The 23,996-nt window shown below is 44.1% G+C and overlaps 1 protein-coding gene across 1 annotated transcript; it reads right to left on the reverse strand.

Annotated features, from left to right (window-relative positions):
- Positions 1 to 5,024: 5,024 nt before the first annotated feature.
- On the reverse strand, positions 5,025 to 8,021 carry LOC133898584 (protein IQ-DOMAIN 6-like). The gene is made up of 5 exons (XM_062339288.1): positions 7,521 to 8,021; positions 6,577 to 6,873; positions 6,258 to 6,485; positions 6,013 to 6,150; positions 5,025 to 5,921 (listed from the first exon to the last, which is right to left on the reverse strand). Exons 1-5 carry the CDS (start codon positions 7,587 to 7,589, stop codon positions 5,313 to 5,315), a joined length of 1,341 nt encoding a protein of 446 aa, XP_062195272.1. The 5' UTR covers positions 7,590 to 8,021; the 3' UTR covers positions 5,025 to 5,312.
- Positions 8,022 to 23,996: the final 15,975 nt, after the last annotated feature.

Below are 23,996 nucleotides of genomic sequence, written 5' to 3' on the forward strand. Positions count from 1 at the left end.
TGCATGCATCTATATCATAGGGAATATGGTGCAACATACACTAGAAGTCAGGACTGGTAGTAGGTAACGCGTCGGTCGGCTGTCGGCAGCTTCATGCCATGAACAACGCGATGCGTAGGAGCAGTCGGTCGGTGCGTCCCGACCGAACTGAAAATTCTACAAGCACGTGGATACATAATTTATCAAAATTATTTATTTATATTAAAATTCGTATATAACAAGTAAGTAAAAAAATTTATAAAGCAGATGAAAAAATTAACAAATAAATAAGTATTATGTAGAAAAGATGTATAATAGAAATAGACCGTGTAGATACAAAGACTATTTTCCGGTCCCGGCCGGACGAGATGCATCATGCATGGTCCGGCGATTGCAACGCGCCGTTTGAATGATAGGTCGCCGCCTAGGTCAGCTAACCGATCGAGGACGCGCCGCGGCAAGAGAACAAAGCCAACGCTGCTCACCATCGCCAACGTCCAGCACCCATCACTGCACGTACGTACCAGAAACCGCGACAGGGACGCGCGACCGCGACAGCGCCGTCTCCAGCTTGCTGTCGCACGTGCGGCTCCGGCTCCTTGCTCTCGTACTGTACTACCTACTAGTCTACTACCCGTTGGATTGTATCTTCACCGTACCGATCAGCTCCGCTGTCCTCGCAAGGATTCGCAGGTTTTAAATTCGTCCGTGATATCCACGTGTGGAGTAAATTTAATAAAACTACAAATAGATTAGCAAACTTATCAAAAAATTACATATTTAAATAATTGTATTGTAATATACAAATTTAGTGTATTATTGTATCGTAAAATTATAGATTTAAGAAGTCGTAACACAAAACTACATATTTTATGTGCATTGTATAGTAAAACTACATATTTAGTATGTCAAGTATCACAAAACTATAGATATTACACGGCTAAAATATATAGTTTTACGGTATATTGACACACTAAACCAATAGTTTTGAAATAAATCTGCATATTAAAAAATTTGTAGTTTGCAATACACTTCTTAAATTTGTAATTTTGCGATACATTAGCACATAAAATCTGTAAATTCACGATACAACTTCTTAAATACGTAGTTCTTTGATACATTGGCATATTTACGCATGACGTTGACGACCAAGCGTTCTTCCCTTCACCCTCTGATTTATGCTAGGCAATCGCATGCCATTGTTCGTTGCGAATGAATAGAAGGTGAGTCCGATGCAGGCCGGCACGCCTACCGCACTGAGCTGTTCATTGAATGGCACAAGCACAGACAGACTTGCTTCAGTTGTCCGGTCCCATTCCGTTTTGTTGCATGCTCATGATGAACGAGCAGGAGCTACAGTCCTTCGCAGCACTGTCTTGTGTTTTACTGCATGGGTTCTGCATTCTATGATGCATCCTGACAGACACCAAGATGGTGTGGCATCGCCTGCCAAGACATTTTGAGACCACATCTAGTTTGAAAAACTTGCTTCAACTGTAAAGCGAAACTCTGTAATGAGGGCCTTTGTTGTAACAAACCGACTTGGTAAAAATGTTTGCAATGTTTTTTCACAGCATAGGAATTTTGCTGAAATGTGTTATCCACTCCATCCAAGTCCACAACGTACTCCAGATGTCATGTTTCATGTAAGCAAGCTTTCTGCAATCTTTGCACCTTCCGAAACAGGCCTCAGCATTTCGGTATGATTGAGATTTGAGCTACTGTTGAGTGTTGACTAATGACTGAACTCTGGAGTACACATTTGTGTGATCTTGCATATAGTGAGCGGTACTAATAAAATTTCGGGCCCTCTGGCTCTGCTCAGGCCTATACTCGTAGTATATAGGGCCCTGAGCAAAATTAAAATTACACTCTTAAAAAATAAGATATCTTTTTTTAAATACAATTGTATGTGCACTGTTAAAAACAAAATTAATGTTATATATGGTTAATATTTATAAATAAAAGAGAAATATTTGATAAATTCATAAAAATATAATAATGTTCAATCTAGGAGAGTTGTGATTTGTGAAGAGTCTATTTATATTATATATGCTATATCATAGTGTACAATTTAAACAGGTGATGAAAATTCAGTTGCACCTAAAGACTAAAACATGCTTAGTAATCTTTACACGAAAATTCATAAGACGTAGCTGTTCGCAGTGAGATAAATGATCAAGTTAATGGATTATTGACCTAATTAATAATCTAAAATTATAGAAATTAACTTTGATAAGATATGATTGATGATCACATGGCACCCTTGCACGGTAGGACTCTATGGGTTCATCCACCCTGGCTCTGCTCCACTCCAGGCAGTATGCCTGGACCCAGCAGGTACACTCATTGATTGACTGACCAGCAGACCAATAAAGTGGTCCTGAAATTTGCGGTGAGATTCTGATACCTGGAGCACAATCAATGCACTTTCAGTATAGAGATGAGGAAACCAATCAGTAAAATTTTCGCCCTGTCAGTATGACTATCATTGTAGCGACAAGTTCAGGCCAACCTGGAAGCAATCAAAAGGGCCACCACTTTGCAAGCAACATGAGCATTGCCAAGAGTGAAGAGTCTCAACACTTCGCAACTTCTCCAATAGCATGATGCATTGTGCATTGCGAGACTTTTTGTGCATCTCTGAAAGAGCATTGTTTTCTGAACTTCGACTTATCTCTTCTTTCTTCTCACTCAGGTCAAGGAAACCAGCTTTGAAACCAGTCATTGTAAAGAAGATTATGTCTTTATTTTTGTGGGCTTAGTCAGTAAAAAATTGTTTGCACGTGATGCATGGATCGCTAGGTCCAGGATCTATATTATCTGGGCAACTGTGTTCGTTGATCTAGATTTTTTTATCTTGTGATTCTTGTCGATTTGTGGAAATACCAGCAGTTCAAGGAGGTCAAACAAGGCTAACCTTGTGTCCCTGTCCGATTCCCGGCAGAATTTGTCCTTGGTCATTTAAGGACCAACCAGCAGTTTACTTGGTGAAATGTCATATCTAGGACTTAAGTTATTCCTCAAAGTATGAGAACTGCACATTGGTAGCCTGAAAATCTTCTGCAGTGCCCTTTATCTCGCCAATCAGGAAGAGGAAGGCTTGAGAAATTTTACTAAGATCCAAAATTAATATGAGCCATTTATTTTTAGAGTCCAACGATCCAAATTAGTCAGGATATTACTCATTTCTCACCAGTAGTATAGGTAGTATATGCGAGTAGTATGGTAGTATTAGGGTTATTTTGGATAAAAAAATATATGGTATGAAAGTAATTAACTGTAGTGATATGTCTCTAAATAGAATAATTTTTTATTATCGTTTTAATATTTTAATCTGCATTCGGTATGAGAGTTCATTTGCTACCCATCGGCTAGTGTTAGTGATCCGACGTTTGTGACGTCGATCTTTCTATTAACAAAAGTATGGTGGGTAATTTTATTACAATTACCAAAATATCCAATTATGTGGATCGTCGGATTAGATTTATACTACCTCATACCTTTAGGTAGTATGGATCACCATAAAAAAACTCTAAAGCTTTACTTGCAAAGCTTCAGCTCTAAATTTTTTTTAGAACTGATTATCTCTAGTTTTAGAAATTTTTAGAGCTAGAGCTATAGATAGATTGAGTCTTTGATTTAGATATCTTGTTCTTATTTTGGATTGAAATAGATATTTAAATTATTTTATTTTATCCTACAAATCCTAAATTTTGTATGGATCTCGAAGCTGGAGCTCTGACCAAACATATCCTTAGATCCTGTTTTGCAGAGCTCCAGAAATTTTTGAGCTAGAGTTATATGCAGATTGATGATCTTTAGTTGAGACATTTTATTTTTATTTTAGATATTTAAACAAATTTATTTTATCTTACAAACTTTAAATCATACATAGAGTTATGCTAAATAGGGAATAAGGTGAGTACTAAGGTCCAACAATGAAAGTGTCATTTAGCCATTGTTATCTGAAATAAAAATAAAATGTCTCCTCGTTCAGGCCAACGAAACCAGCTTGAAACGACTCATTGTAAAGAAGATCGTTCAAGTCCTTATTTTTGGACTTTTATTCAGTTATCAATTTGTTAGCATGTGACGCATAGATCACTAGGTTTAGGGCCTATATTACCAGGGACAGAAATGTTCTTTGACATAGATTATCTATGTTGTCTGTATGTGGAAACATCAGCAGTTCAAGGAGGTCAAACAATGCTAACCCTGTGTCCGTGTCTGATTCATGTCAAACGAGGAGGTGTGATTGGTTGCTTATACAAGAGCAACTGACTCGGTGGATATATATATAATATCAAGGAGAAATATATTTGGTTGTCCGTATGCACTGTTTTAGTTTAGTCCGATGGATGTAAATGTACATCTGCAGATTGGCCTAACGGATAGGCTCTTGTATCTGTTCATACATGTGAGCCCACTTATTAGTGTTACAAAATTATCTTCGTACAAATAATCATTCATAGTCTCAACTTTTACATCCACTCATATGATCTCAGAGTCAGTCAAATAAATAGAAACTTAACTCAACCTGTTCAGATAGATACAACTGATAAAATATTTTTTTAAAACAAATATTACTCCACTTAACCTGCATATATAGTCCATACGGCAACCAAATCATGCACTAAGGACCAACCAGTAGTCTACTTGGTAGGAGCAAAATGCCATATGCAGGACTTGGTCTTGGCAATTACCTAGGCCTAACAAGTGCCCTTTGTCCATTGTAAAGTGATCTGAAATTTCGAGATGGTCTTGCATACCATCGGCAGTTCAAGTAGGATCACCTGATTCAGTGGCAAACAAAAATATTGAAGTCACTTAGACCCTAGTTTGTAGCCTAGTTGTTCAAATGGACTTTCCTGTTGGTAGCAAACTAACAATAAGGCGCATTTTATCAGACATTAGTACCTTGCAACAGACAATCTCAGGTCAGAAGGAAACTAACTGCAGCGTACAGCACACCGTTTCCAGCTTTGTGATCTTGTTAAGACCAAAGCATAGCACCAATCATAGGAAGGCAAGAACATGGTAAATTCATCTTTTTTCCCCACCAGAAATCAACACCAAGAAAACAGATCCACAATGTTTCTCTACTCAAAGAACTATCTTACAGACACTGCCACTGACAATGAGGACTGCGCCCAAGCAGGGGGCAATTCGACAACACGACGTTGAACAATGAGACCAGCAACACACAGACAACTCAGCAATGCAGCACCAAGCCACTCAAGAATGTGGCAAGACACCTAGCGAACATCCTAGCCTAAAGAGGATGTAGAAGTTGGCTTCATCTCCGCATGGAGAATGGAGATCCATGAACACTACACATGCACACCCTTCAACTCGGCACCAGAGGCCTTCCTATCCTCCGACTGCTTCAGCGCCGTCGTTCTCTGGGCATTGCACGCCTTCTGCTTCGCCTTGATAGACTCCGTCATGCTCATGTAGTTGGGCCTTGTCCTAACACTGTCCTTGTCCTCGGTCTTCTCTGATGTGACGAAGGTGGAGAATGATATAGGGGTGGATGCGAAACAAGACGACGACGATGCGGAGCTCTCATCGTTGTGCAATTCAGTGCTCAGAGACGAGATCGACTGAGCTTTGAACCGCTGATGGTGGGTGTGCAGGTGCGATGCTCCCGGTGGTTTCGCGCAGACGCGTTTGGTGACATTGTTCTTGCGCACCTTCACTGAATTCGGTTCCGAGAAGTTTCCTAGGACGCCGAAAGAATCCTCGCAATTCTTGGAAGATCGGAGGTCTGGCGAGCTGGAATTGGTCTGGTTGTGCTCCTCCATCAACCTATTCTCCCATGGCCGCGCCGCCATCCACCTCTCCAACCAGCTCCAGTTACCGTTGTTCTTGTCGAAATGCTGGTGCTTGAGCAGCAAACCGGAGTGGTTCAACCGGCCATTAGAAGTAAGCTTCGGCGGCTGCAGAACAGCACAAAAAATTTTGCACATCATTCGGATCAAAAGTCACAGGTACTTCCGAAGAATCATAGATGTTGTTGATAATTCATACATTGAATTTCGCAGCGCCGTCGACTTGCTGCGAATACGCATAGGCGATAGCCCGCTCGCGCATGATAGCGCCCTCCTGCCGCTTCTGCAGTTTCACTCTCACTTCCTCCAGTGTTCCCTGACTGTCACACCATCCTTCCTGAAAAAATAACACAGCAGCAATGAGGATCGATTGTTCTAGACCTTCCTACTCGATGTGCCTCACAGTCGGAATAATCAAGTAAGGAGGTCATTGAGGATGCGGACCTCAGCTTCCCTGAGGATGTCCATCTGTGTGCGGCGCGCCTCAAGCAGCTTCTGCACGGCCTGTCCCTCGGTGGACATGCGCACGCGGCGCGCCCTGATGCGCGCCTGCACCCGCACCAGCGCCTGCATGCACCGCAGCGTCACAGCCGCCTGCTTCCGCACCTGCCGCCCGCGCACGATCGCCTGCAGCCGCACCAGCCCCTTGAGCGCACGCAGCGCCCTCCGTGCCTTCACAAACGCACGCACACACGAATCCATGTCATCTCTAAGAAGAACAAGACGAATTCAAGAAGACGAGGCGTTGATGTGATGTGAGTACCAAGAACCCGCGGAACGCGGTCTGGATGCGGATGGCGGACCACTCCTGCCGGACGGCCATGAAGTCCCTCGCCGGGGCGCGCGCGACAGTGGCCACGGCGGCGGTGAATGGGTCGGCGGGGGCGGCCACCGAGGAGGCATCGTCAGAAGCCTCAGAAGCCGCCGAGCGGTGGCTGCCGCCTCTCGAGCCACGCCACAGGGAGCCGTGGTCGCCGGAGGAGCTCCTCCACAGCTTCCACTTCCGGCCCTTGCCTCGCCCTCCTCCATTGACAGATGGGACTTGCAGTTGCAGCTTCTCCTGAACAGGAGTCAAAACTTTCAGTTTCAATCATAACTTCAGAAGAAAAATCTCGTCGTGTAAAAAAAAAGAATTGAAGGCCAGATTTTTGAACTATGATCTTGGAAAAGATTGGAACTTTAATATTCAAATTTGAGGGGAAAACGAGAAAGGGGCTTGACATGAATGCGGTATGTAATAACTTCTGTTCAGGGGAACAAAAGTTAGTTTTGAGCTAAACACTGTACTTAATCTTAGTTCTGATTTCTGAAGCAGGAAACCACATTTGAGGTAAGAAATCAATGTACTACTGAAATATTTAGACAAGTACGCAGCAATGAAAGAGACACTTCGGTGGCCACTATTCTGGCCACATTAGATTGATCTTGTCTACTTTATAAAGGGAATTTGGCAAATAACATAACCCCAAAAAGTTTGTGTGAACATGCCACCACATCTAAGTAAAATCTTTTCTTTTTTTTGGAGAAACCTGCAACTATGAAAAGCAGCAGGTGTCGACATATCCGTTTCAGCTATATAAAAACCAAATCTTCCAGGGATAATACATGCTCTGCAACATGAATATGGCCTGGAAAAGCACTCCCAAGAAACACGGGGATTAAAATCTTTGCCACGAGAAACCAAGAATATCCATATGCCTGCCTCACCTTGCAGCCTTCCTTCTCCGGCTTCTTGAGCCCTATCAGCGATTTGACCCATTTCCCGGACCCTCCCATCTATTCCTGCTCTTGCCAAGAACAGCAGCAACCGGAGGAACTCGAGAGGCGATAAACACAACAAGAAGAGAGGAGCGACACCCTACACGGCAGCAGCCTTTGCCAAGAACAAGACCACGAGCAGCTCGTAGGGGGGGAGAGAGAGACAAGGGGTGTGTGCGCGTGCGCCGCTTTGCAGTGGGAGAGTGGGGGGAGCGTTGGGGAATGGAGGAGGCGTTCGGAATTTGAAATTCGAAATGGAGGGAAGCGGTCAAGCGGAGCAGCAGCCAAGCGCAAGCACTGCATATGCGTGCAAAAAGCCAGGGCTCAGTGGACAGGGACAGCTACTACTCCATTACTGCCATTGGTTACTCACTAATCACTCAAATAAATACAAAAATGCTCCGGACTGAAATTCTATATAGTATGCAGGTAACTGTGAATGTTTCAAGAAGCAATATCGATGCGGTTGGAGAAGCAGCTCGAGAAGGATCCTATGCAAATGTGCTTCAACTACCGGTAGCATTTCACATCGCATTGGATTCTCTTTTTACTGTGGCCTTTTTTTACCCATGTTTGTGGTCGTTGGGTCTGATGGACGGCGGTGACACATTCGTAGGAATACTTATTTTTTGACTACCAGTAAAAAAAATTCTCGCGTTTCGCTGCATCGGAAACCGTGTCACAGCAGCGAGAAGAACAGGGACTTGCAACTTTACGTGCTTTATTTTGATCTTTTTCTGGGTTCTTGGGAAAGCCTTGCGTGTGTTTGGGACGGATAGAAAAGCTGGATGGTCAGATGACTGTGGTGACCCCGGGACCTGTTATGCGCAGCTTGTGGCTGTGTTCGCAGCTTGCTGCAGGTTGGGACTTGGGAGAGAGAGAGGGAGAACGCTGCTTTGGTTGGACCAATACAATGGGTCAAGTAATTTCTTTCTCGTTTCCGGTTTGTTCTTACATGTCTTGTGATGTCCTACGTGGTCTGCTTGACTGCCTTTGTGCCTGGCAAGTGCATCAGGGTGCATGGAAAGGATTAGGATGGATAACACAGAAAGAGGGGACGATGTACGCTGTACGCCTAAAGTTGTTCGAGTCAATCACCTTTGAGTCCACTGTGCAATTTAAGATAAAACTGTGGCGGATATTTTTTTTCCTTTTAGCCCTTCTTAAGATTAATATTTAAAAATAATACGTATTAAATTGATTTTTTTTTAGATTAGCTACGTTGACATCAACCTTAACATATTTATACATGGAGCCGATGTGTGGCAACGCTAAGTCGCCTCTGTCACGCAGAAGGGCCTGACGTGACTTAGGACCAGACTCCTTTCTCTCTCTACCTTTCCTCCTCTTCCTTTCGGACCGAGTCCGAAGACCTTGCTATCGCCTCTCTCCTCTAAATCCTTCATCAAATATATCAATTTTTGACCCAAATCAAAGAGGATTTCACGAGGGATTGCTCATTGAAGGTAAACACTCCATTGCATCCATTCAATTTTAATTTTCTCCGTAGTTTTAGATGGTTTTGGGCTAGCTAGGGTTTGGAGATTAGGTGATAAAAATATTGAAATTTGTTCAAATTAGCTAATGGTTGTTTGTTGTTGTTCAATACTTAATATAGCATGTTTATTATGTTTGTATGTAGACCATTTTACTCTTGTAGGTTGTGTTACGAAATTGACTGTTTAAGATGATAGCCAAGTTTAGTGCATAGGATTTGATAGTGTTGAATGTAAAAGTTTTGGTCTATGTCAAATTTGTAATGGATGGGTATTTATACAATTGTATGGTATGATAGACCGTTTGTGGCGTAAGCAAAAGTGAGCACACATCAGCAAGAAGTATCTCGATGTTAGTTGCAAGGATGCCTCGTTCCTCCCGCTCTCCCCGTCCCAACTTGTGACTGTGGTAAGGCTGTCGTGGTACTTCAATCACTATATGAAGATATTGTTGGCCGCGCTTACTACATGTGCAATAATTATCGTATGAGTGTATATTTGTTATGGGTTAAGGTAGAAGTATGTGATATTACTTTTGCTGACATGATGTTTTAATAATTTGCATGAGTGGGAGATGTGCTACTTCTTCCAACTGATTGATGGGCCTGATGTGTATGACCCTAGGTGTAAGACCCCAATTTTTCAGGATCTCCTATGCCTCTTATATCAGTCTTTAGATCAAGTAGCTGATACAAATAGTATAATAATCATGGCGTCACAGTCAAACTTCATACATACGATATTATGGTTTAGAGTACAAAATGGTTTACAAACCACACGATATATTACAAACTTAGCCCAACGGCCAACAAAAGCATAGCGGAAATAACTACACAAGACACAGGCAGTTAGAGTGCGAATGTGACTTCTAACTCTACTCTTCATCCGCGCCTCCATTCTCGATGTAGTCGACAGTAGCATCCTCATCAGAATAATAGCAAAAGTGAGTATAGAAGGTACTCAACAAGCCCTATATTACTTCAAATGGTTGATATTGCATAAAGGATATTTCAAGGATAAGGTTTTACGGTTTAGTTTTAAACGTAAAGCATTTTTATACAGTCATTCAGTTGCATTCTCTACTAATAGCTTTAAAACAGTTTGAAGTAGTTCAAAATCAGTTAACAAGTCATATCTAGGGGTTTTCGGACATAAGAGGGGCTACATCTCTCTCCTCAATCTCTATCATCATATCTGTTGTACCTCTAATACCACACAGATCCTAGCGGATGGAGCCAGTAACTTCATCATACGAACATCTAGTTCACACACTTACTCATCAAGACACGCGTACCCAGAGTCTAATCGAGCATGACCATACCTTCGCATATCCATGACCGTGGACACGGCTATTCAAATAGTTTTACACTCTATAGAGGTTGTACACTGTACCCATGCGATATGCATAGCCTCCATCTGTTGCAAACGGAGGAGCGAATCATATCAAGATACTTTAATCACCTTTCCTGCTGGGCTTTTTTATGAGATACCCATGTACTAGAGGCCTTGTACTGAATGCCTGCCCCATTTTTAAGCCATTGACCGGTTCTCGAAACATTCAAATAGAGGGACAGATTGTCACTTGATCTCTCGCTGCTCACTAACCTCCTAGTATGATGTCCAACCTAGTTTGGTGAAAGAAAAAGTCAAGTCCTACCTATACAAGACGCATGACTGCCCGGGGGTGGCTAAGCACGACAACACAAGATTGATGCTTAAACAGTTAGGGTAGGTATCTTCTGACAATGAATACCACAAATGTAACTCAAACCCCAAGAGCATCCTCGACCGAAGGACTACTCTACCTACCTTCGTCAAAACAGTTTTCACATATTTTTACACATCACCCTTCATATCCCACACGACATCAAGGATTTCACAACCATCACGTAATTTATAATCATTAAGGATTCATGGTATATGAGTTAATTTAATAAACAATGAAATGATATCTCTGAAGAGATGCATTCCAAGATGATGTCTTCAAGGAGACGTATTCAATCGTAAGCATGCTAGATATCATAGCGTCGTCTGACATTAATATAGATAATGATAGGTAAATCTTATGGTGATATGTATTCTAGATGATAACATTTAAGGCATGACAATTATTTGATAGGATTAACTACTACAAGCAGTTTGAAAGAAAATGCAATACATAGCATATACGATAATATGTCCAGTTTAAATTGATCATGTAGATTATTTAAAAACATAGGTTCAATATAATCAAGGAGATAGGACTTGTATTCTCCTACATTTTCCTTTAAGTATTGGTCGAAATCAGGATCCTCCTCGCTCCTAATGCTTTCCGCGTGGCACTCGCAAAACTCAGCTGGTTCTGCAACGTGACTATGATCAATATCAAGCTATAATAGAGAAGAATCAAATAACACCAAATGAAAAGCCGATGATTACTAATGAATATGACACTATGATAGATAGGTAAATCTCAATTTTAGATGTATTTCGGTGAAAGAATCGCTAAAATCGGAGCCAGAATGGAGAAGTTAGGACTTCCAAAAGGTTTAACCTAAAATTAAATTGGAAAAATATGATATTGTACTGTTCATACATGGGACTAACGGGTGGGGCCCACTTAATAGTAACTAGTGGGACCCATTGCACAGTTCCCTGGGTTGGGTCAGAATGGGCCTAGATTGGGCCTGGGCTGGTCTACATAGAAGTCAGCCCACTCGGGTCGGGCCCATTGTGCTTGCGGGCTAAGGAAGTTGGGTCGGCTCACTGGGGCATTGCCTCGATCGATTGGCCTAGCCTAGCAGGTCGGCCCACTTGCAGCTGAGTCGCGGCTTGGCCTGGACTGGTCATGCGTGTGCGGCGTGCCGATGGGGTTCAAACTGCGGTGGGGGAACAGGCGACGGTGAGCAATCACGGTGGCGTGTCGTTGGGGTCTCGCCGGAATCCGTTTCTATTGAGGATTCACGAAGATGAAAGGTTGTCGGGCTTCAACATGCCACGACGGACTCATTTGGAGGCTTATTGACGTGGCTGGAGCGGCGTTAGATGACGGTTGAAGAAGACAACGGTGGTGCAAGGAAATTGGGCAGCACCCCCCTCTTCTAACGCACTCTGGGCCACTTGCAAGCCTACGATTAGGTCTGCGCGGCTAAACCGACATGAATGCCAGCTCAGGAGAGGGCTAAGAGGTCGACGCGGCTAGTGCAGGGGAAAACATGCGACTGCACGCGACCGTGCGAAGAGAGAGCACTAGGACGACGATATGCAAGCTAGGAGGGTGTAAGGGGGAACGGGGATGCTCATTGAGCTCAGAATCGGAGAGAGATTGGACGGCGATCGGCGATGCGACAATGCGGTGGTGGTGGTGCGGCTCAATTTTTGTCTCGGGCGCGCTCCCTTCGGGCTCCTGGGCGATGGAGGGTGGCACAGGGACGACATCGAGCTTGTGGTGCTTCTCGGCAACTCATGGGGAGGAAAAGGCATTGGCAGAGTTGCGGTGATGGAGTAATGGTGGCAGCGACGAAGTGGATTGGAGGAAAGGGAGAAGGGGGAGTTGGTGCTCCATTTATAGAGGGAGGGGGATGAACAGAGAGGCGGTGTGGAAATTTGTGACATCGTGTGATCATCAGCGAGCATCACAGTGGTGAAGTGGCAGGGCGATGACCACCTTAATTCCTGCGGCATGGCCACACTGCGCCAGCCACGCATGCACGACGGCGCGAGGGCGGGAAAGTCACGGGTGGCAGGTGGTTCGGGCTGCGTGCGTGAGAGAGCAGAGGGAGGGAGAGAGAGCGAGAGAGGGGCAAGTTGCCGGCGCATTGAATGCATCGGCCGTCGGGATGGCTCTGCGAGGACAGCGCGACGCTACCACACTGGAGGAGGGAGACAACACGGTGGCTGGGAACCAACGGATGGGACGTGTGGACGGCCATGCGTGCGTGCGCAAGCACGAGCGGGAGCGACTAGGTTAGCGAGCGCGCGGGAGGTGGGTCGAGTGAGGCGTGGCGTGGGCCGAGTGCTTGAGGGAAAGGAATGGGTCGGTCGGCTGGTCTGCTAGGCCGCGCAAGAGAAAGGGAAAAGAGGTAGAGATTAGGCCCAGGGAGAAAAGAAAAGAAAAGGGTTTGGGTTTAAATTCAAATAGAGACATTTGAATTTGGATTTGACTTTGGACTTGGTATAAATTCAAATAGGGATATTTGAATTATGAAACGGGAGTAAAGCTTTAAGATTTTGAAGATGATTTGAATCCAAAATATTTGAATTAAAGTTGGATTTGAGCTGAATGGAAACTAAGAGTAGATTCAAATTCGAGAGACATTCAAATTCAAACCTCCACTTAAAGAATCATAAGAACAACAAACCAAGCACATGAAGTAATAATGCATGGATAGGTTTAGAAATTAATGTAGTGCATTTTGGAATACTTAGCTAATTTAATATATAAGAATATATATACAAGTATATTTGTATATATATATATTCATATACATATTTCATTGCTTTTAGTTATTTTAATTAATTATAAAAAAATTAACTTGGAGCAATTTTTGCTATAATCTCTATGCTTAAACTCAGAATGTTACACTAGGATTCTGAAGGTGAAACGGTTTATTCAGTATTCGAAACATATGACAAGTTTATTCGTTGGGTTCCTCCTCCACCAAATCCATCAAAACTGACGGATAAAAAGAAGTGGGAAGTGAGCAGAAGATGTGTAGCAGATCCTTCGTTGTCCAAGTGTGGAAAGCGAAGTGTGTTTTGAGAACCTTCTGGGGATCTCCTTACTTCATTTGTGAATGCATGACAAAGGTAAAAACTGAGTATGGTTGCTTGTTTACAATTTGAATGAGATAGAATTAAATGACATGTATATTGTATCATTATTTTTTATGTAGCGTCATGGTGCTACTTGTAACTTCCCAGTTTGCCCACTGCATCAAGTAGGCATGGTGGACCTCTCGCCAATCTCTAGCACCCCACTGATTCTCCTGTCAATCCTGCAAGATGGAAAAAAAATATACAAATGAAACAATGCAGAAACGATGCATGGAAGCATTGCCGGAAATTAGGTTGACAATAAAAATAACTCACTTGTGCAAGGTCACCGACATGGAGATCGTGTCTGGAGGTGTACGCTGCAACCTCCCAAACTGCCTCATAACATGGTTTGAAAGATGGATCTCAACAATGTAGAAGCAAATAAGCAGCAGAATAGAACGCCAGTTCACCATGTCCCATGTGCATAAAAGGCTAAGGCTCATGTCTAGGATCTCTGGATGGTCATATGGCTCCCAAGTCACCTGTAAATGAAAAACATATTACAACAACATCAACTGACATGTGCAAGTATATGAAACAAAAAAGACCCATCCATTTGCACTCACGTGGCTTTGCGAAATGCAGTCAAGCTCGTTGGTGTAGAAGAGGTACCGGCTGCTTGCATTGTTAGTCACCGACTTGACGTTCTTCCAAAGGAAAATAACGTTCGGCATCGAGCTCTCATCCTCGAACTCCCAAACCTATAGTTACAACACAACAAATGACAATTGCAAATGATGGTATAAATAGCAATATAGTAGAAATGAAAATACATACCCCAAGATGAAATCGGTAGGGTCTACCAATGACAACCGCTCCCACATCCGCACTTGCAGCAGGTACACGTATCCCCCAAGGATGGCATTGTCCCCACGACGCCTGCATGCATCACATAGTTGCCGGTACATCCATGCAAGCGTGTTGGATCCCTAACTGTACAACCCGATATTCTCCCAAACCTCGCCAATTATACAAGAACATCCAAAAAATTATGTTGCCATTCCCATCTGGAAACAAGTATCCACCAACAAGGTACCACAACCAAAAGCGAGTGTACCTCTCAATGACCCCCTCTACTACATCTTCAGGGCACTCCCCGAAGTTGCGAACCAACCAGGCGAAGCTGACACCAAAAGGTTTATTGTCCTTCACATCCTGCTTTGGCTCAAGAGGCCTACTGCCAAGGAAAGCCTCCACCATGTGGTGTCATCCGGCAGGCTGCACCATCCCACACACAGCCTGCCCGTTCACTAGTAGCCTGAGTATCATGGCCACATCCTGCAGCGTGACATTGAGCTCGCCGCAAGGGAAGTGGAAGGTGCGTGTCTCTGGCCTCTAGCGGTCCACAAGTACCGTCAGTGTTGCACCATCGAACATTGGTAACCCCGTCGTGACCAACTTGGCCAACGGTAAGAAGCCAGGACGCCAAATGTAGGGGGCGTACCTCTCATCCCACCTGAGAGGACTGTGAGTGTGTATCCGAAGAGGTTCCAGCACCTCGTGTATGCCTCCTTCCGATCTCCCTATAGTAATGCCATAGTATGTTGCTTCACCCTCCGTGTCTTGCCATACAACACCCAGTAAATGGTAAACCTAAGTATAGACTTAATTAGAGAGGCAACAGTCGTGTCTGAGTCGGGCCAATGATAGGGGCGATGCGCCGACCAAGATACCTCACCGTGCACTGGGAGTACACTTGTTCAGACCTCGCTTACCCACAAGTGTGAGGTTGTTTCATATTTTTGACCTTCCATTGCCGGGCGTCACTTGGAATAAGACGGACCCATACACCCCATCCACAACCTATCTAGCATTTGATAGTGTACCTCTCCTTCGCATAAGAATGAACCACGTCGTACGGCTTGTGGTGCCGCACTACGTAGTCCCTGAACCTGAACTTCACTTCGTCAAGACTATCAAATATCGGCCCTTTCTTGATCAACTCCTTCTCACTGTCTCGTTCATTCTCTGTAGACATTAAGCCATTATCACATAGAGCTTTCTTGGTCAATAAAATATCCACGTAGCCTGACACCTTGGGCACATCCACACGTACACCCTTCAGTGTCCTCATCTCCTGTCCCGTGTAAATTCCATTCCATCAAGTCCCCTCCTCATCCTCGCCTACTTATCCTTTCACCACAGCACTCACGTGTCATTGCTCAACACCAGACACATGTTCTACTTCTTCTACTTCATCACCCTCATCTTCGACCTCACTGTCCGATGAAAAGATTGGTATTTCCTCAATATTTTCTTGGGCCTCCTCATCCTCAAAAAAACCATCATTGAAGTCGTTACTTACCATAGCCAAATCAAAGTTATTAGAACCACTAGCAGCTATCTCCTAAACAGAGGCACGAGGTACCTCCGGAACCATAACATCGGCGAGTTTGGAGACACCTACCACCTCTGGGACAATGTGAAACTTGAGAACCATTCACACAATCCTTGTACAGCTTCCAATCATTCTTTGATGCCAACTTCATGACAATATAGTGAGCCCTACCACCTTGGTCAGCATCAAACCTTCTACATACGGTTACATCACATGCATCTACATCAACATTCATAATTGATCTAACCTTAGTAATACTTTCATTGAAGTAAGACGGGTTCTCAAATTTTAACACTTGCTACCTCATCTTATCAAACTCACCATTTGCATTAATTGTGCCACCACAAAACATACGAACAATTCGATCCATCTACACAAACCATCCAAATATTTCACATATACCTTCCAAACTATTCATATATGAAAAAATATTCACCCCATATAGCCTAAACATATAACATTTCAAACCCTACACTAGCCATTTCGTCACAACGATTCATATGCCCGGTCAAAATGTAGCATTATACAACAACATGCTTCCATCATACACATTTAGACTAACCATATATTATTTCATTACCTACACTGAATAAATTGCATGCAACAAAATCTACATGTTACACATGCGTAATAATACATCAATTGCACGATATTTGGCCTCCTATCTACCCCTAAACGTACTAATTTCATAGATCATCAACTCCAAATTTCTAAACCCTAACCACCATTCAGCTACAAATGCAAGCCAAAATAAATGAAGAAACTTGGAGGGAATGGTGGAGTTACCTTCCTAGTGTAGTTCCCCACAAAATTCTCTTCGATTTGAGCCAAAAACGCCAGATTTGGTGGAGGAATGAGGAGGGGGAGAGAAATGAGGTGGGGGAGAGGATGCGGCAGTTCTGGTGGCTCTAGCTCGAGGAAGAAGAAATGGAGAATGAGAAGAGGGTGGCTGGCGTGGTGCTTTGTATCGGTCTGAGTCATGCCAACACCTTTGACGTGACTCGGGTGTGCCACGTCGGCTAGGCGTGTAAAGGCGTCGAGGCTGACGCCAGCGTGGTCGCCTTGGTCACGCCAATGCATATGACATGACCATGTTTGGGAGTCACGCTAGGTACTTTGGCGTGACAAAAGATGCTAGTTCTTATAAATTTAGTTTCTCACATGCTATTTTTAAAATAATAATTTTAAAAAGGCTTTATGGTTGGGCATGTACTTACGATTGAATGTTAATGTTTGTGCTTTATAAATTATTGAAATGGCCTAATACCATGAAGTCAATATCATGTTGTAAGTTCTTGTTTGATTGGGCATGTACTTCCGTTGGGATTGTTTGATTGGTGTTTAACATTGCCGCACTTGTCAGATGTCTCTGAAGAGACCGTTACCACACTTAAAGTTAGAACATCATTAAGAGACTTTCTAAAATCCACCCATTATGTCCTCATATAGGGAGCCATATCTAAAAAATTTCTTCCTTACATTTCCTCTTTCTCCAACAGACTCTCTATTTCTTGCCCCCTATACTCTAATAGGTTGGCATTTGCCTTTGGACCTGAGTTGCAACGAGCCCAAGATAGCCCATCTATAGGTTGGCCCATATGCCGTAGTACCCATTCATCTTCTTCCTCCTCCCCTCGTTACTTTGACCGGCCGAGTAGCATAATCGGCCATGGTGGCAGCACTATGTAGGCCAACTGGCGGTGAACGGCGGAGAAACCCTTTAGGTGGTCAGCAGCAGCAGCTTCAACGCGTCAACATGAACTCAATGGCAGGGTTCCTGGGCGATGGGCCGACCGGAGCATGGCCAACAGTGAGAGTACAGAGGCGACAGTGCACGGCGTGCGAAGGCCTCCTTGTCGGCGTCAGGCTGGATCCTAGGCGACGCACGTGAAAGACTCTAAGGGACATTGTGCAGCTCACCTCGCTATCAAATTGGAGAGAGGGTCTACAAAAGGGGCGGCGCAACGGTGAGGGGTGGGGGGTGGTCGCTGGACTTGGGGAAAAAGGGGCGATGGAGTGCTCGGTCGGGCGGGAGATGGCGAAATCGCAACTCGGAATCAGGCGGTGGCACATCAGCTCCCATGTCGGTGACACTTTGCTCGGTCACTGTGTCCAGAGGGAAATGGGAGGGAGAGACTGAAGGGAGAGAGAGAGAGAGAGAGAGAGAGAGAGAGAGAGAGGGGAGGCCAGGAGAGGATGAGGCTGAGGGACGTCAGGCTGTGGTTGGCCGGCGTGGGTGGTGGCCAGGCCACGCTGTCAGGACCCCAAACCCGGGTTCCCCTGTGCCTCCTGTATCAGTCCCTGGATCAAGTAGCTGATACGCACATAATTCAACAGAATGATATCAAATACATACTTCGAATACAATTAAGTAAAATAAATACCTGAAAAGAGAAAAGATGGTCTGGTGGAGAAGAATCCACAGCAGACCAGCCAGGCAGAAGAGCCTAGAGCGCAGCAGAGCGAAACGGCGATGCAACCCAATGCCACAGGCAACTCGGGTGCGGACGCGACCTTAGACTTCTTCTCTTCGAATTCATCTGGGTTGAGGTTGATCTCCAACTCAACAATCTGAAAGCAACAACACTGAGTACGGAAGGTACTCAACAAGTCCTATACTACTTCAAAGGGGTTGATAGATGCATAATAAATATTTCAAGGATAAAGCTTTACGGCATAGTTTTAAGCGTAAAGCAGGTTTTATGCAAATATCCAGTTATATTCTCCATTGTTAACCTTTTTGAAATAAATGTAACAAAGCTTTTGAAAACAAAGGCAGGCATCTTCTGTTGGTATTGAGTATCACCTCAAGTCCCCAACGCATTAGAATGTGACCTGATAGCAAAACTGTCGAAATAGTTTTAAAAACCAAAACCAAGGTAACAAGTTGTATCTGGGGGTTTTCAGTCCTGGGAGGGGCTATACCTCACTCCACAGTCCCTTTTATCACATCTGGTGTACCTCTAGTACCACACAGCTTCTGGCGGATCGAGCCAGGAACCACATCACACGGACATCTAGTCCACACACTCACTCATCAAGACACACGCACCAGGAGTCTATTCAAGTGAGGTCAATGCTTTGCATGTCCATGACCGTGGACACGGCTATTCGAATAGGTTTACACTCTGCAGAGGTTGTACAGCTTTACCCATACGATATGCTCAGCCTCCAACCGTTGCAAGCGGAGGAGCGAATCATACCGAGACTCTCCAAACACCTTTCCTGCCGGGCTTTTCCACGAGACACGCCAAGTTCCAGAGCTGCATGTTCCGAAGGTCAGCCTCCATTTTTAAGCCTAAGCCGGTCCCTGAACCTCCAAACAGCGGGACAGATAGACCCCTGGCTGCTCGTTGCTCTCAGCCTCCTGGTATGATGCCCAACTCAGTCCAGTGAAGGAAAATCAAGTCCTGCCCATACAGGACGCATGGTTGCACGGGGTGTCTAAGCATGACGGCGCAAGACTCGGTCCTTAAGCGGCCGGGCTAGGCATCTTCACGGGCAATGAATACCATCATGTAACTCAAGCCCCCAAGAGCATCCTCCCCGGAGGACTACTCTACCTGCCCGCGCCAAAACAGTTTTCACCCATTTTTACACATCACCTTTCATGTCCCACACGACATCAAGGATTTCACCACAATCACGGAATTCACAACCATCAAGGAATCATGGTATATGAGTTATCATTGATAACAACAAATTGATCTCCGAAGAGAAGTGTTTTAAAAGCAATATCTCCGAGGAGACGTATTTTAAAAGCGACATCTCCGAGGAGATGTATTCAATCCTAAGCATGCTAGATATCAAGGTGTCGTCTATTGTTAATATATGTAACAACAGGTATTCCTAGGGTGATATGTATTCTGGATGATAACATGTATGGCATGGCAGTGTTGATAGGGTTAACTACTACAAGTAGTTTGAAAGAAATGCAATATATAGCACATGCGATAATAAGTCTGATTTTAGTTGATCATATATATTATTCGAAAACATAGGTTCAATATGATCAAGGAAATAGGACTTGCCTTCTTGAAGGGTCAATTCAAGATTGGTCTTGTCGTTCACATCTTTCGGGTCCTTCTTCATCGCTGGATCTTGCCTTCAGTTCCTTCCTCGCGTTCTTGCTTAGAACCATGATTTCGAGCCTACGTAGATTAACGACAAAAAGCGCACAACGACTAAGCAATTGAACACCAGAATAAAACCAAATGAAATATCAAAGCGGAAGAAGAACGACGAAGAAAACGACGAAAGCTAAACCTAGCGGAAGACGATCGATAACTCTAAGCAACACGAAGCTAGTACACAGAGAATAACGGAATAATCTAGCGAAGCTAGGCTAAGTTATTAACCTAGTTGTTTTATCAACTTAAGAGAAAACCTGAACAAATCACGATTACTAGGTAAACTCTTATTAGATTAACTGTCGAAGGACGACAACTAGAGATTCTACGTGTAGGTGAGTGCACGTGTATCTACATAACATATGTGTAATACTTACATTTATATGTATGTGAGCATGTATACATATATGCATAAGTATAACTCTAGACAATTATAAGTGCTTAAGTGTGGAGATTAAATATTCTAATCTATAACACTAAAACATGGTCGTTTAGCAACTAACCTTAATTACCTAGTGTTGTTTAATTACCGCACTAATTAAGTTATACTCTAATGCTATCATAAAAGCATACAAGCAATTAATTAATTAGATTAATCTATCCTTTGAATCTAATTAATTAGATTATTCTATCACATTCTAATGACTAATATCTATTTATCTATCATTTACACGAGTTAATTGATTACCTTAATTGAGCTAAGATTAATTGTAAGCCATCACATGAAATCTCAATTTATTCTTAAACACTTAATTGAAACAACATTTAGTTATTCTTATTAATAAAAGGAATTAATCTGCTTAAGCTAGGTTATCATAAGTGACTGATCTATGATTACAACCTAAACATCATTATCGAATTATCTAACTTGACGTTATTTATTAAAGGAGAAAATCTAAATCTAGATCAAATACCGCAATACAAATAATTACCAAACGAGAAAATTAAACGAACTCCAAAATTTACAAGATTTGGCATGGAGGTAGATTATGATTTTAGAGGAACATTGGCGAAAGAATCGCGGAAATCGGAGTTGAATTGGAGGAGTTATAGCGGACGGAAGATCGCCAAAATAGAAAATCCTGGAATTTAGAAAATGCTACTGTTTCGTGAACTCGATCCACGAGATTTGGTGGGCCGGTGGGGCATACGAGGGTGGTGCACCGTGGACCGGAGAGGGGTTCGGTGCAGTGGGCTCGGTCCACGGGCCGGTGAACCAGGGCGGCTCGGCTGGAAGGTCCACCGTGGACCGGACGTGTGGACACGCCGGCCTGAGCTGTGGATAAGGTCGGCTGGGCCTTTGGCTTTTCCCGAGCGGCACAGAGAAGAGAGAGACCGGAGGGAGAGGGAGGCGGCGCCGGAGGGCAGGAGGCGGCGACGCTGAGAGGAAGAGGGGTGGGTGCCGGCGGGAGCTCGGCGGTGGGAAGAGAGGCCGGCTGGGCTTCTCGGCCGAGTGACGGGCGGCAGCTGCCCGGAGGGAGAAGCAGTGGCGCCAGAGGGACGGCGCGCGTGGCGCGTCAGCGGAGGTTCGGTGGCGCGACGGGATGCGCGGCGCGGCTGTGCCGGAGTTTGCGCACGGCCGAGCAAGGGGAGGAGGGAGCTGGAGAGGGTGGCGCGCCTGGAAGAGAGGAGGTTGGCCGGGGCGGTGAAGCGCCGGCGGGCCAGCACACACGACGGCAGCACGTGCGGCGACGCTGCGCGGCCAGAGAGGCGGCGACGCTGCGCGGCAGATGTGGTCTCGGTCGGGCGGAGCTTGGCCCGGCCGCGCGGAAGAACGAGCAGAGGGGGAGGCTCACCATGGGCTGTCGGCGATGGGAAACGGCGCGGGACGATGCAGAGGGGTGCGACCGAGCGGCGACGCGGGCGCCACGGCGACGGTGCGAGCGACGATGGGCGCGGTACGGCGACACGAAGGCGGCGCAGGGCAGCTCGGCGCGACAGCTGGAGGACGTGTGGATGCGGCGACGCGGTGCTGCTGCTGTGCTTGTATGCATGTGTGTGTTTGAGCTCCTGCAGGTGTGTATGTATGCTTGTGTGTGAGGAAGAGGAGGCTTGCAGGTGAAGGCAAAGGTTAGAGGGGAGGTGATGGCCGGTATGGGAGCACGGCATGGGTGCTGTGATTTGGTCGGTGCTCAGAGAGAGAGAGAGAGAAGAGTAGGCATGGGAGAAGGAAGGAGAGCAGGGCATGGGCTGGAGAGAAGGAGAGATGAGAGAGAGAGATATTTGTGTATGAATATCGATTCAAATAAATATATTGATTTGCAAAAGATGTATTTGAATTTGTAAATGAAATATGTGATAATTCAAATAGATGTATTTGAATTGTATTTGTATTTGCAAGGATTCAAATTGAATAATTTGAATTGGTAATAGGATTTGGAAATATTCAAATTGAGATTGAGTGATTCAATTTGAATGCAATCGAATCGAAATGGATTGGTGATAATTCAAATAAATATATTGAATTTGAAGTGGATTGTGTAATTCAATTTGTATAATTTGAATTGGTAATCGGGTTTGGAAAGATTCAAACGAATGTATTCGAATTAAATTGGATTGGCATAATTCAAATTAGATTTGAATTAGAAATGGATTTGATATGAGATTCGAATTTGGAACTTGATTCGAAACGAATGAACTGAGTTTGCGAAGCGATTGAACGGGAAGGCATTTGAATGCACCATGAATGATTTGAACCGCACTCGAATATGAAAATGAGAAGGATTTGATTGAAACTGGATTTGGGATATCTGGGATTGAATTCAAACAGGAGTATTTGAATTCGGATCTGAATTGAATTAGGGAATTGCCAAGAAGAATTAAAATGTATTCGAATTGAGAAGTATTCAATTCGAATCACCACGCAAAGAACCATAAGAACCAATAAACCAAAATGCATATGATCAATTCATTGCAACGATTAATTTAGAACTAACTTGGTGCTTTCTGGAATACTTAGCCAAAATAATATATTTGAATATATACATACAAGTATATATATATCAAATATATACTTCCTTGGTTTTATACTAGTTTAATAATTAGAAAAAGTTTTAATTTGGAGCGAATTTTTGCTATATTTTTATATGCTAAAATTCAGGGTGTTACACACGCGGTGACTCGGCTATGTCCAAGCAACATGAAGGAGAGGAAGGTGCGAGTGGGGGCGCATGTGGAGGAGGGCAGGCGCAGGAGGTCTAGTGCAGCGAGAAGACGGGTGTGGGAGCAGGATGGAGGATAGGGAGTTGACTCCCCCTCCCCAGAAGTAGAGAGTGGAAGGGGATTGATATGGAGTTGGTAAAAATAGGGAAACAGATACAAAGTTTGTTGGAGAATGATTTTAACCTATAAATCCCTAAATTTGGCTATAGAGAGCTAAATAAAAAGGCTCTTGGAGATCCTCTTAGCCATAGTGTGGTGCCATAAAAGTCATGGTGAACAAAATAGAGGCCACCCTTTGGCAAAATTTGGTAAGAAAATAAACCTATAATATGCAGAATAAAGGTCTAAGAAAATTCGGTGAACAATAGTTACGAAGTTGAAACAAACACATGACTAAGAAACTACGGGTGGCTCCAAAACAAACGGCCTGTAATCTATCGCACCATGATTTACATACCTAAAGTAAGCGTCATCACAAAGCCAGTAGAAACCTTCAACCCTA

The sequence above is a fragment of the Phragmites australis genome, chromosome 2 (assembly GCF_958298935.1).
Source record: "Phragmites australis chromosome 2, lpPhrAust1.1, whole genome shotgun sequence".
NCBI lineage: Eukaryota > Viridiplantae > Streptophyta > Magnoliopsida > Poales > Poaceae > Phragmites > Phragmites australis.